The 14,307-nt window shown below is 43.5% G+C and overlaps 2 protein-coding genes across 3 annotated transcripts; one reads left to right on the top strand and one right to left on the bottom strand.

Annotated features, from left to right (window-relative positions):
- The first annotated feature begins 1,374 nt into the window (after positions 1 to 1,374).
- LOC100193124 (myosin-like protein) lies at positions 1,375 to 7,202 on the top strand. Of its 2 annotated transcripts, none has more exons than XM_008678303.4 (4): positions 1,375 to 1,611; positions 5,933 to 6,460; positions 6,633 to 6,769; positions 6,858 to 7,202. In XM_008678303.4, exons 2-4 carry the CDS (start codon positions 5,940 to 5,942, stop codon positions 7,016 to 7,018), a joined length of 819 nt encoding a protein of 272 aa, XP_008676525.1. In that variant the 5' UTR covers positions 1,375 to 1,611; positions 5,933 to 5,939; the 3' UTR covers positions 7,019 to 7,202. The 2 variants fall into 2 exon arrangements, with proteins under 2 accessions (XP_008676525.1, NP_001131756.1); NM_001138284.1 differs by having other exon boundaries at positions 1,510 to 1,611; positions 5,911 to 6,460; positions 6,858 to 7,161.
- Positions 7,203 to 7,954: 752 nt separating this feature from the next.
- On the bottom strand, positions 7,955 to 13,622 carry LOC100280189 (uncharacterized). Its single transcript, NM_001153121.1, is given in 12 exon segments — positions 7,955 to 8,375; positions 8,470 to 8,615; positions 9,313 to 9,447; positions 9,528 to 9,611; positions 9,868 to 9,942; positions 10,055 to 10,088; positions 11,240 to 11,340; positions 11,641 to 11,727; positions 11,822 to 11,911; positions 12,051 to 12,131; positions 12,216 to 12,429; positions 12,768 to 13,622. Coding segments are annotated over 12 exon segments (1,926 nt in total). The 5' UTR covers positions 13,502 to 13,622; the 3' UTR covers positions 7,955 to 8,230.
- Positions 13,623 to 14,307: the final 685 nt, after the last annotated feature.

Here is a 14,307-nt window from a genome sequence, read left to right as displayed (position 1 = left end):
GAGTCTAAACCTATTCGAATAGTCCGTGTCCACTGGTATGGACGAGTCTGGTATGGTATGACAATTAGTGTTTCTAGTACAACCGGGAACAGGGAAATGTGTGTGTATGTTTTGGAAATAAAATGGTGCCACGGGAGCGGGAAGCTCAGTGGTGGTCAAGTAAGTGTTATTTCTATTGTCTTGGGAAAACCTTAAACAAAGAGTACTGCCTTTCTCTGAAAAAGCATGAGTGACTTCAACTCCACCATATAAAGCATGTACAATATAGGTCACTTTCTCTTTACGGGAGTTGGGTGGGCTTGCGGAATACCTAGTGTATTCACCCAGATTTATTTATGTTTTTCAGCAGCTGAAGACTTCTTTTCTGCTATGCTTGATTGATGGGGCTGTGTCTTCACCCAGTTCTGCCTGTGGCCTGGGCTATTTTACCTTTCACTGCGCTTTATGATTTTTGGCTCACTCTCGAGCTTGTATCCCCCGGTATTGTAATAACATTATTCAGACTCTGTAACTATTTGAAGTAATGAATGTGGTTACTAGCCTCCTGGGACTAGTAATTGTATCACATTTGAGTCTCAAAGGATCGGGACGCTTCAACCCGCTCTCAACAACCCCGCCCCATCGCTGTGCGTCTCGGCCACCCTCGATTCCGAGATCTACGCCGCTCTCAACAACCCCCGCTCTCAACAACCATGCTCCTAAGGAGGTTCCCAATAATCTGCTCGCCCCTCCCTTTAGCGCAGAGCCGCGTGTCCCCAATCCGCTGCTCCAGCAAGCCCGCTCCCTGACTGTTCATCTATTCCGCCGTCACCTCGCGTCCGCCCTCGTCACATTGGTTTTCGCCGAGGTGAGTTCTCCCTTCGTCCTTTTTCCTCTGCCCCACCGGCGTTCCCTGAGAATCAGCCGGTTCTCCATCATCCGATACGAAGGGACAATGTGCTCCATGGAGAGCTAGAACAAACTGGAACGATGAACATGGTTATGCAGTAATTTGGTTCTACCTCATGTCTAAGGTTGCCAACATATACAGTAGTACAATCAGGATTGTTCTCTGGGTTCTCTTTAAGTTATCATGATATTATATGTTCCCGTTGCAACGCACGGGCACTAACCTAGTATACATATACATATTATATTATTATATTTAGCTTTAGGATAAAAATGATTATGAAATATTTATATGAAATAAAAAATATTAACCAATAACAAATGTTACCCTAGACTAGTTGTAGAAAAGGAAAAATCTTCACTAGTGATGGAATAATTAAAGACAATTGTTTCTGTTATGATAATAATGGAAGCAGAATGAAGAACAGAAAAAAGAGTAAAATAAAAAAGAAGCCATGGCAAAATAAGAGTTAAAAAAAGTGAAGGAGAAAGAAGAACGAGCCAGTTTCATAGCCCGCTTTCTGTTGAAAACAAAAATCGGCCCGATAGGGCACGCCGAGAGAAGCAAGCTGTAAAAACAGCCCCGAACCGAAGAACTGTTCTCCTGCGTTCGTTTCTCTTCTCGACGGGGACGACCGCCAGAGCCGCCGCCTTACGTCCAGCTGCCACGGTACTTCATCGGGCCCTTTGCCGGTGCAGGCGGCGCAGCACCCACCGCACCAGGTATGGCCCACCCCTTCTCCCCCCTTTCTGCGTTGCAAAATTGAGCAACCGAACCCTAACTCGAGCTATTTGGTTATTTGTATTCGGATCTGATCGAATCTCAGTGTATACGTGTGTTATGACTACTAACTTCGATTTTCTTTATCGGCTGTACACCCATGCCCATCACCGGGTTCACCTGTGTGTGTGTGTGAATCGGACATGTTCCAGTGAACTGCAGTATACTTTGGTTGCTTATTTGTTGGAATATGCATAAACGTAAGAGCCATGGGGCAGAGGGTCTGGAATTTGCATAGAAAGCTTCGAGGGCGAGGAACTAACACATGTTGTTGTCTATGAGGCATGAGGGTTAAGGATGAAATCCTTGGCTTGGTTCATTCCCAGAGTTTTAGCAAGAGACTTGAACGATGGGTGTATGGCCGTATGGGTTAACTGTGAAACTGATGAGCATGACTTCGCATTGCACTTTTTTGAGTTAGCTGTAGTCCAGCTTTTGGTTTGTATAGTTGTATGGATACCTTTTTTATCTGCAGCCTTCAGCATGGGCTCTCTCTTCCCAAATGCTGTTGTTACTCACTTATTCTTGTGATGATTTAACAGGGTAATCCAAGCAACCTTGTTCTTCACACCTTTGTATATTAGTATGAGTAGTCATGCAGATGTTATTATGAACCAATGGTGTTGTTGCTTCAGTATGATGTACCATGAAGTGGCTTAGACATGTTATTACCTGCACTGCGGTTGCATTGCTCATAGTCTGGTCTCTTATGCTTGGTTCGCCAGAATAATGTTTTTTTGCAGCAGATGAACCGACCACCAGGTTGCCCGGTATTTTGAATGTGGGCAATGGATGCACCATAGTTATCCATGTGCGGGACGTTTCTACAAACATATAAGTTGGATGGTTATGGTCATGATTCATGAAATCGCTTTTCTGAAGCAGCAACAATAACAAAGTCTTTTAGTCCCAACTCCCAAGCAAATTATGTTAGGATAGAGTTAAACCCCAATAGAAAGTACTCCCTCCGTCCCAAAATATAGTTCTTTCTAGACCCTTTTTTCCGTCCACATTCGAATGAATGATAATGAATATAATATAGACATACATACAAACCACATTCATAGATTAATAAATGAATGTATGTATAGTCTAAAACGAATACTGTTTTAGGACGGAGGGAGTACAAGTCAAGGTTTAGGGGGTGTTTGAACGCACTAGAGCAATAGTTAGTTGGCTAAAAAAATGCTAGAGGAATTAGCTAGCTAACTATTAGTTAATTTGCTAAAAATAGCTAATAGCTGAACTATTAGCTAGAATGTTTTGATGTCTTCAACTGATTTTAGTAACTAACTATTAGCTCTTGTGCATTCAAACATGGTCTTAGACACATGAATAGCTTTTTTTATGTACTCCTATTTAAGGCTAAATTTTTGGATATATTTTATCTTTCAAGTCTTCTTTTACCGTCTCTTTTATGTTAGCTCCGACCATCCCTTGCCTCTCTTCCCATTGATATCGTATCTTAGGATCCCATTACACTCTGATGCCTCTAGAGATCTTTATTGGACATGTCCAAACCATCTCAACTGATGTTGGACATTTTTTTCAATTGATGAAACCCTTGACCTATCACGTGTATCATCGTCCCGGACTCGTTTTCTTCTTGCGTGGCTATAAATCTAATGCTAACGTACACATTTCCACAACACTTATTTGTTGAACATGTCGTCTTTTTGCAGGCTAACGTTATACACCATACAATACAGTAAGTATAATCATCGTCATATAAAATTTGTCTTTTAGCTTATGTGGTATCCTCTTGTAACAGAACGCTAGATGCTTGACGCCACTCCATTCATCCTGCTTTGATTCTATGGCTAACATCTTCAATATCTCTCTTTGTAGTATTGATCCTAAATACTTTAAGATATCCTTCTTGGACACTACTTGACCTTCCAAAATAACATCTCTTTTCTCATGTGTAGTAGTGCCAAAGGCACATCTCATATATATTCAATTTTTGTTCTACTGAGTCTAAAACTTTTGGACTCTAGAGTCTCTTGCCACAACTCCCATTTTCTATTTACTCTTGCTCGTCTTTCATCAACTAGCACTCGTCGTTCACAAAAAACATACACCAAGGGATATCTCCTTGTATGTCTCTTGTGACCTCATTTTAATCGGGAAGTCATCGGTGTCTCTGTTACTTGTTCGAACACTAGTCACAACATTGTTGTACATGTCCTTAATGAGTCCAACATACTTCATTAGAACTTTATGTTTGTTGAAAGCCCGCTGCATAACATTTCTTGATATTGTCACAAGCCTTCTCCAAGTCAATGAAAATCATGTGAAGGTCCTTCTGCTCCCTATACTGCTCCTTCCCTTGTCTTATTAAGAAAATGACTTTTATGGTTGACCTTCTGAGCATGAAACCAAATTGTTTCGTAGAGATCTTTGTTATTCCTTGTAGACGATGCTTGATAACTCTCTCCCATAGCTTCATAGTATGACTCATTAACTTAATTCCTAGGTAGTTAGTACAACTTTGAATGTCTTCTTTATTCTTGTAGATCAGTACCAATATACTTTACTCATCAGGCATCTTGTTGGATTGAAAAATATATTTGAACAGCTTGGTTAGTCATACTATGGCTATGTCTCCGAGTCATCTCCATGCCTCAATTAGGATACTATCAATGCCCATTGGCTTTGCTCCCTCTCATATTTTTCAATGCCTCTAACCTCAAATTCTTGGATCCTACAGACAAAGCACCTATTATTATCATCAAAAGAGTCATCCAACTAAAAGATTGTGTCTTCATTCCCATTGAACAATTTGTCAAAATACTCTTGCCATCTATGTATGATTTCATCCTCCTTCACCAAGAGGCGCCCTGCTTCATTTTTAACACACTTAACTTGGTTGAAGTTCTTTGTCTTCCTCTCACAAACCCTAGCCATCCTATATATGTCCTTCTCTCTTTCCTTCATGCTCACACATTGGTAAAGTTCCTCATATGTCCTACCCTTTGCCACACTTAAAGCTCACTTTGTGTTCTTCTTTACTATCTTGTACTTCTCTATTTTGTCCACACTCCCGCCATGGTACAAACGTCTATAGCATTTTTTCTTCTCCTTGATAGTTGTTTGGATTTTCTCGTTTCACCATCAAGTATCTTTAGCTTCGCCTCAACTCCCTTTGGTTGTTCCATATACCCTTGAGACCACCTTCTGAATACATGTTGCCATCTTCTTCCACATGTTTGCGTCATCTTCTTTCCAAGTGCCCATTCCTTGAAGACCTCTACGTCTCCCCTTTCAGTTTCCACCACTTTGTTCTCACAATCTTGGCTTGTTTATCCTTATGGGCGCGCACCTATAAATGAAAGACCCCCCACCATAAGCTTATGTTAAGAGACGATAGGCAACACACGCCCTAGGTGTCACCTTGCAATCCAAGCACGCTTGTTTATCCTCTCTTCTTCTGAGGACAAAGTCAAACTGACTAGAGTGTTGGCCACTACTATAGTTCACTAAATGAGATTATCTTTCTAAAGAAAGTATTGGCTATAAACATGTCAAAAGCTACCTCAAATTTCAAGACTTTCTCTCCCTCGCGGTTCCTACTACCATACCCAAAACCTACATGAACCACCTTTTTTTTTCTCGAACACGCAGGAGAGCTGCGCATCAATATATTAAGAAGAAAAGGGGAAAAAGAACCCCGAACAGACAGTACAACCCCCACATAAACACACACAAACACACACACACAGAACCCCACCTGGAGCAGGGCAGGGACAGAGCGTCTGTCAGCTGACAGCCACCCCAAGACTAAAACAGAGAAAAACTAAACCACCCGACTTTGAGCTATCAAAACTGCATTTGTTGTACCTACATGCCCATTGACATCCCCTCCAATGAAAACCTTCTTACTAATTGGTATAGCTCTAACCATGCATCATAAGTCTTCCTAAAAAAGTCTCTTAGCACTCTCATCATGGCTTACTTAGGGGCATACGCGCTAATTACGTTCAAGACCAAATCACCCACGACAACTAACTGAAGAAATTGATTCCATTGAACTTTTTTTGAACTGTGATGATAGCCTGTCCTGCAAAGTGAGTTTTCATGTAATCTAGTGTCAGTTAAAATTTACACAAAGGCCTTAGTTTGAGTAATCTGTGACTGCACATATCTCATGGATTTATACCTCACATGCAGCATGAACACAGTATATTCTCTTGAGTTATATTTTGGTTCATTGTTTTATATATCGTTAATCTCTTGCGCAGGATTCTGATTGCTCTTCATTAGGCTATAAATGGCAGGAAGGCACCGGGCACCCCGACAATACCATGATGAACCTCGAGGATACCGTGATGGTCCACCACCTCCACTTCCACGACCAAGACCTCTCTCACCGCGTCGCATGGCAGAGGAACTGTCTAGGCGCCGTGCTGAGATCCGTAGAATCCATGAGGACAATCAGCGTCTGGCGGATGAAATTGTTAGTCTCAAGCAAACCATGCCGCGTTTGCAAGAAGACCTCCGAATCTCAAGCCAGGCTGTTCCAAAGCTCCGGGCAGAGAAAGAGCTCGAGTCGAGGGAGCTGACTCAGAGGAACCTGAAGCTGGAAGCTGAGCTGCGTGCCTTAGAACCCCTCAGGCAAGACGCTCTGCATCTGCGATCTGAAGCAAGTAAACTGCAGTCTCTGAGGCAAGAGTTGGCTGCGAAGGTTCAAGGCCTATCAAAAGAGCTTGAACTTCAGAAGTCTGAAAGCCAGAAAATGACTGCTTTGGTAGCTGAACGTGATGCGCTGTGTCAAGAACTGCTCCAGGCTAGGTGAGTAGGGGTATTGAGCAAGTTATTTTACCGCCTTCCTTCCAGAACAGATGCAGCGTGTTGGTACTCGTGATGATGGCTGCCTCCAAAGCCTTCAGTGTGTGTTAGGTTTGCCGTTTGCATTTTGCTTCAGTTGATTGAGAAGAGCAGCTAACTGATGGTACCGTTGTAGGGCGAACCTTGAGTTTGAGAAGAAGGCGAAGCCAGAGCTGACTGCGCAGGTTCAGGCAATGGAGAAGGATCTTGTGGCTATGGCTCAGGAGGCGGAGAAGCTGAGGGCTGATATCGCGAAGAGAAACACACCTACTAGTAAGTTCTTTTTTTGTGTCCCCCATTTGCATGCTTATTACTGAACCAATGACAGTTTATCATGTAACGTAACATGGTCTACTTGTAGGTTTCAGCAGCCGTGGAACGTATGGAGCCTCGTTGTCGACTCCTGGGATGGGTTTGCAAGGCATGTATGATGGCGGCGGCTATTCTATGGCTGGGAGCCGCTACGGCAGTGGCACTGGGGCTTGGAGCTCGCACGATCCCCATGGCTACCCGCATCTTTAACTGTGCTTCTGACCGGTGTTTTCTCCTGAACAGCTCCCTGAGTACCTTGGCTAAGTTTCTTGTAGTAGTATAACTTGTGGTGCACCATTGCTACCCTTCCTCTGGTCAATACACAACAATATACCAACTTTGGTTGTCTTGGTTGTTTTTTCCCCTACTGCACACGGTGACGCTGTTGTGAGCATTAGATGTTTGGCCACTCGGCCGTTTTGCCGTGGTGAGTTTTGGCTTAATTCATTATTAGGTAACAGGCCTGTAAGCTGTATAGTAAGAATAACACAAGATCCTCTAGGACCTAGCCAATGCATTGTAGCTACCTCAAAGTCTCAAAGGGCAGGGTTCACCAAACAACCGGCTCCATGAACTTGCTCCTTATCCTCGTACTAGATAACTTGAATGGCCATCATCCCGCTGCCATGGCATAAGACGACATGCTCAAGTTTTCTGAAATTGACATTGAGGCGGGGTATGTAGGTTGAGGCTTTATTATTATTTTTATTAAAACATAAAAATTGAAGATATGTGTGGGGGTGTGGTGCGGGACCACGTCAAATTTAGGGTAGATATGGCCATTAGGGATAAAAGTGAATAACTGAATTGTTAGAACAAAATTAATATTATAAAATAGACATGTATAAAAAATCGATGTATAAATTGTTTTATATATTATTATATATTATTTGGTCCCTACAACCAAAAAAAGAAGAAAAAACATTCGAAATTATATCTGAATCTATATCCAAACTTTATTGAGAAGATATATGATAATTTTAAGGTTTATCTTTTATGAATCTTTATGAGTTTAATGTTAAAAATAAGAATATATATTTTCATTGTAAATTCTATATCCTATTTATCCGTAATAAAAAAAAGACAAACCGAATAAATATTTATTTTCGATCATTTTCATGCCGATGGCCACCCATGTGGCTAGATGGACCCTAATATTATTTCATTATTGAAAGTATGTTTAAAGATACAAAATGTACACTACATAGGGCCAAAATTTCCTGCATGTTCTAAGCTGAAGGGACTATCCTCCCAGAAAAAGAACAGCATTGTCGTCACCCCACTGACAAGGGGTACCCCATAATATCGAGCAGCCTGTTACTGAAACGAAATGTCACCTCAACAGCTTGACAAGCTCTTACAACGCACAGTCCATCCTGGCATCCCATACGAGAACTAACACGAACGCGAACGCCGCCGAGCTCATTCTGCGCGTTGAACACTTGCGCTCCCAGGCACCTCAGTGCTGCTGGCTCTCGCAGCGCCAGCGAAGCTGCACATCTTGTTCAGGGCACTCAGGTAAGCTCTGACGCTGGACACGACGATGTCCATTGCCGCCCCGCTCCCGCTGGAGTCAGAAAACATAGACATTTGTTTGAGCGAGAGAAGGGGATGGCAGGAGCATGGAGAAAGGGAACCAGATTTGGATGGACTATTATTACCTGAAGGAGCGGTTGAAAGAGTGGCCAGTCAAGGCGTGTTTGGAGTTGTTGGCCACGTCTCCGGTGACAACCACTCGAGTCGTCGCAATAGCGTCAATGCCTTCTGTGACTGAAGTCATGCCGTATTCTCGGAGGACGGTTGGAATCTGCAGACACAGCAAGTCTTATTAGGTTTCTCTTGATTTTGATCCCGATGATAATCAATGGACCAAAATAATCGAGTTAATTCATTAGGGACAATCCTGGCAGCACCAGTCAGTGCCTTAATCCATTTGTATTTCTCTACTCCAAACTTATAGGTGCCAAACCATGTTGACGTCTAACCACCTTTTGACACCCCCAGTTTCGACTTAAAACACACACCACCACCCAAAGTAGGCACACTATTTGAGAAGATGCGCGATTTCTCAAAGCCAAAGATGGAAATTGTTGTCGAAAGAATAGCATCCCATGCCACATTGCATGATACCACAGCTTTGAAATGGACCTTGGAACCTTCCCAAGTAGCTCAACTGACACTTCCATGTCTTTCTGAAGCTGCTAAACTATAACCAGACTCAAGACTCTGATAAATCATCATATCAACAAGCCATGCCGCTAATACATACATGTATGCCATTTCATCGAACCAGAGTATCCTTCCTCATGAAATTCAACTGGTGGTGATAAATTCGATGCAAATCCTTGTAAACACTGGGTCTTAGTGGCTTTATAATGACGATACGAAACTACATGTTCACCAGATACAACTAGCGTCATAACCAAAAACAGAATGGATCGATACCATCTAGTTAGATAACGTGTACCAATGCAAGAAAGACCAAGATCCCGACAGCAACTAACCTGGATTATTTGGTCAACAGCCTTGTAAGCTGCATCAACTGGACCTGTTCCAACTGAACATGCTATTCTCTCCTCTCCATCTGGCCCTATCAGTTTCACAGTTGCTGTAGATAAGCCAAGTGTTCCACATGTTGCCTGCAAGGGGATGCATAGCATTTCAAGCATAAAAAATCATGTACCTACCCAGAGTTTAGTCAACTGCAGCTCAGTTATACCTGTACATCAGCAAGGGACCAAATAACCTTAGGCTGGAATATCTCATCTGACAATAAAGCTTCTATGTCCTCATCAGTTACACGCTGCAAATGGTGAACTAACTGGTGAGTTTCATGTGTAGTGCATGTCAGAAATTACAGCTGCAGGTTATAATAAAGATTTGATGAATAAATTGAGCAAATGTAACGATTCCATAAAACGCCGAGAGAATAAAAAATCTATGGAAAATAAAAAAATTAAAGTCATTAATCAAATGCATGTAATTTTCCGAAAGATAACAGTGGAAGGATAAAAAATATCACACAAGCAATAGACCAAGTATACTTAATTCAAAGTCACCTTTTTCTTCTCTGCGACCTCTTTGTAGCGTTTAAAGAAATCTTCAAATTCCTTGTCACTGATTTCATATCCAAGCTACAAGTTTGGAAAAACAAGGATGCCATTCAGTAACAGTAAGAACTGAAATAGAAGACCTCTAGCTGTGTGGGCTTGTAGCAAGAAAAACAAAGAAATATTCAAGCTGTACCTCTACCAGCTTAGATCTCACTGCATGCCTTCCACTGGACAACAAGAAAAGAGAAAAAAGATAGCACATTACTATGGATGATGATATTCTACAATCCGACTTATTTTATCATTTTATTTATGACTGTCCAATTGTATTTTACCATGAAATATCTAATTCAGCTAAGCTAGAAGTGTAGGAAACTATAACAAGCCAACAATCCTAGAAGCATAACCATGATAAATAGAGTAATGGAACACCAAACAATTGCCACATTAAGGGATAGTTTGGCATCCCCATTTTTCCATGGGATTTTCAATTTCCCAAGGGAAAATGAACTAATTTCCCTTAGGAAAATGAAAAACTCTTGGGAAAATGAGGTTCCCAAACTAACCCTAAACGATCAAGGTTTCAAGTTTAAGAATATAGCACTAGGGCTAGAAAAAAAAACACGAGGCTCGCGAGCTGGCTTGAGCTAGCCGAGCCTATTTTCGAGCTCGTTGGAGCAGCGAGCCAAGCCGAGCTGGCTCGTTTTGGCTCACGAGCTATGCCAAATTAATTAATCTGCAGAAAAATAATGAATATTGGATAATTCTATAGATAATAGGCTCGTTTCTTACCTTTTGATGATGAATATATGACAATTCATTATTTAAATTACTCATAATATTGAATGGTGATTTTTATATTTCACATTGATATATTTTAATTTATTTTATAATACAATAATATTTACCAGGCCACCAGGGTATGACTCGCGGAGCCCACTTCGAGCCGAACCGAGCCTCATTCTTGAGCTCGTGCAATGGACGAGCCAAGCTGAGCTCGATCAACCATCGAGTCGCACCGAGCCGAGCTCGGCTCGGCTCGTTTCCAACCCTATATAGCATATCATTGCATAATTATTGAATCAGAGGCCATATGCCTATGACATGACTTAAGTGTAATGATTTACATCATTACCCTACTACCAATACTTTTGTGACACTACCAATAGGAACGTCGCCAACAGTTAATACCTATTTTGTAGCCAAATACATAGCATTCAAATCTAACATATATGGCTCTTTAGTTAGAGGATGCATACCATCAAACAAAAGTAAAAAGTAGAAAGTTGGTAAGAGAAATCTAATTGAGAGACATCACAGTAGAATATTGGAGAAAATGAAGTCAAAGTCAAGAGGGTATGGGTAGGTTGCATAATACCTGAGTTTCCCAAGAACAATACCAAATTCATTTGCACGTGCTAAACCAATATCATCAGGCGATATTATTTCATATGTTCCTTTATATTTAAGCATCCCATCCTGTAAAAAATATGATAAAGCAAAAGAAAAGTGAACATGAATAACTATTCCAATCTATAACCAACACAGTTTATAATTATCATACATCATTGAGATCAACAGTTAGACAGTTATATATATGATGCAAGGTGAAGCCATGATTGATCCATCACAAAGCAAAGGTGAAAATAATCATCTAAAAGTTGAGAAAAAATTACCAAAGAAGCGAAAAGGATCAATGCTAAGGATTTCGAAACAACCAACCCACCACAACTGCAATCCCAAAAGGTTCATGGCAGCAAAGAGGCTGAATATGTTTACCTGATGAATTCCACTTTCATGGGCAAAGGCATTGGCACCAACAATAGCTTTATGTGGTTGTACATGAAGTCCACTGTGCTCTTGTACCTAGAATAATTAGAGCATTTGCGCCAGAAATTTCAGTCATCTGAAAAATTCAAACGAGGTAGAAAAAGGAAACAAACAAGGACAATCATTGTACCATTTTGCTTGTCAAAGTAATATGTTGGGAATTTATTCCCGTATATAGACCATCTAAGAGCTCCCCACGACATTTAATTGCCATGACAACCTGAACAGGAGATCAGAAATATTAGGCATGCAAAAACACTCTATCAAGTATCAAGTCAATTCAGATTCCTTTCGAAAATCCATCATAAATTACTTCATAAGGTATATCATCATATAATATGGCAAGTACATGAGCTCACCTCTTCCAATGAAGCATTTCCAGCCCTTTCACCAATACCATTAATAGTCACCTCTAACTGTCGTGCTCCTGCATGAGCACCCTAAAGTGTAAGTCAAATTAGTAACCCGGTTAAAGATTAAACCAATGATAATAAAATAGAATCAAATAAGGAGAAGGTATGTACCGCTAATGTGTTGGCAGTTGCAAGGCCAAGGTCATTCTGGCAATGAGTGGAAATAATGGCATTTTCAATTCCAGGAGTGTTTTCCTTTATGTCAGAAATTAACTTCCCAAATTCATAAGGAAGAGTGTATCCGACAGTATCTGGGATATTAAGAGTGGTTGCCCCAGCTTTTATGACTTCCTCCAGTATATGGTACAGGAATTCTCGATTTGACCTGGATGGTAATTGGGAAACTGAAATCTATCAGGCCGCAGCCTTAAGCGCATCAGGGGAAAACAGATCCTTTGTCTGTGAATTAGTACAAAGGTTTAAGGGCATCCTAGGATGATCTAACATTTTGCATTCCATTTGCGCAAGTAAACCGGCCAGACCAAACAAGATAAAACTGCAATAAAAATATTCTGTTCTGTAACTCTCATTTTCCTTTCTGTATTTACCCTTCTGTATCTACACCCCCTCTTGTTTCCTCAAGCAATAAAAATACTGTAGGCCCCCCTACAATAACTTCTACTTCAGAAAAAAAAAACAAGATAAAACTGCAAAGAGATGCACCTGCCGGCATCCTCAGGGCTGAACTCGACATCGGCGCACCCAAGGCTGCGTGCGTACGCCACCATCTCCCTGGCAACGGCGACGACCTGGTCGGGCGTCTTCCTGAGCTTGTGCTGCATGTGGATCTCGCTGGTGGCGATGAAGGTGTGGATCCTGGGCCTCCGCGCGTGCCTGACGGCCTCCCACGCGGCGTCGATGTCCCTCCTGTTGCAGCGCGAGAGGCCGCAGATGACGGGCACGTGGGCGCCCCCGTCGTCCCCCGGCGGCGGGTTGCCGACCTCGATGGCGATGGAGCGCACGGCGTCGAGGTCGTCGGGGGAGGAGGCCGGGAACCCGGCCTCGATGACGTCGACGCCGAGGCGGGCCAGCTGGCGCGCGACGACGAGCTTCTCGGCGCTCGTCATGGTGGCGCCCGGCGACTGCTCCCCGTCGCGGAGCGTGGTGTCGAAGATGCGCACGTAGTTGGGGTCGTCGATGCGGTTCGGCACGTACTCGGGCCGCCGCCGGGGAGGCTGCGGCTGCGCCCGGGTGCGCTGGGCCAGCGCGCGGAGGCGGACGGTGCTGGAGGACGCGTTGCCGGCGGCGGAGAGGCCATAGGCTGAGTGCCGGGCGCGGGGGGATACGGCGGCGGCGCGGACGGAGATGCAGGGGGACGGGCCGGACGGCGAGCGGTGGGCGGCGGGGGTGGGCGGTTTGGCGGTGGTGGAGCAGTAGGGTTTAGCGTTGAAGGCCATGGTTGGTGGTCGTCGGGGTTTAGGAAGGGGTGGTCGCGCGGCGGCGCTGGCGGGGATCTTGTGTTAAAGTCAGTGGATGCGCGAAATGTGTATGTGAGTGATCTGGAAAAGGAGAGGAGTCCGACGACATGTCAGTCACAGTCAGTCAGCAGGGAATGGAGAATATATCCGGATCCGGACGGGTGGTGGTTTCGTAGGCGCCACGGAGCGGAGCTGGCTGACACGAGCACGGCGGCTGCGGTGAGGAAGAGGAAGACAAAAATGTTGGAAATTACTGGTGCTTAGGATCGTTTCCTAAGTCCCTAGAATACCAATCCGTGTCTAAAATACCTCGATGATGAGTAGATCTATTCTACTGAGGGGTATAGTTTAACATACTGTCGTTGTTGTTCCTAGCCATCATTGCGGCGGCGTCTTGCAGCGAAGACCCGCCTCCTCCTTCTTGTCGATCTCCCTGCTGGTGTCGAGGAGATTGGTTTCCGTCGTTGATCGGCGGTGGATCAGCTCCTCCAATGTTGCCTGCAGGGGGAATCTCAGATCCTGATGGGATAACGGGGATCTGAGACATAGTCACAGCGATTCCAGTCACTCCGAGCGCCTAGGGGATCGGTTCCTCTCAAAGTGTCGATTAGGGTTTGTGGTCGAGCGATTAGCGTTAGCTAAACCCGTCGGCCCCCTTAATCTATTTATATGGCGTCGTGTGACCGGGGGCTGCAACCAACGGTTAGGATAGCCCCCCCGATCAGGGGCGCGGTTAGACGGTTAGGATTAACCCTACCCCGGTTACTGTTAACCGGCTAGTGTAG

Source organism: Zea mays, chromosome 4 (assembly GCF_902167145.1).
Source record: "Zea mays cultivar B73 chromosome 4, Zm-B73-REFERENCE-NAM-5.0, whole genome shotgun sequence".
In the NCBI taxonomy this organism is placed as follows: Eukaryota; Viridiplantae; Streptophyta; class Magnoliopsida; order Poales; family Poaceae; genus Zea; species Zea mays.
This window is presented reverse-complemented; position numbering and strand designations above follow the sequence as displayed.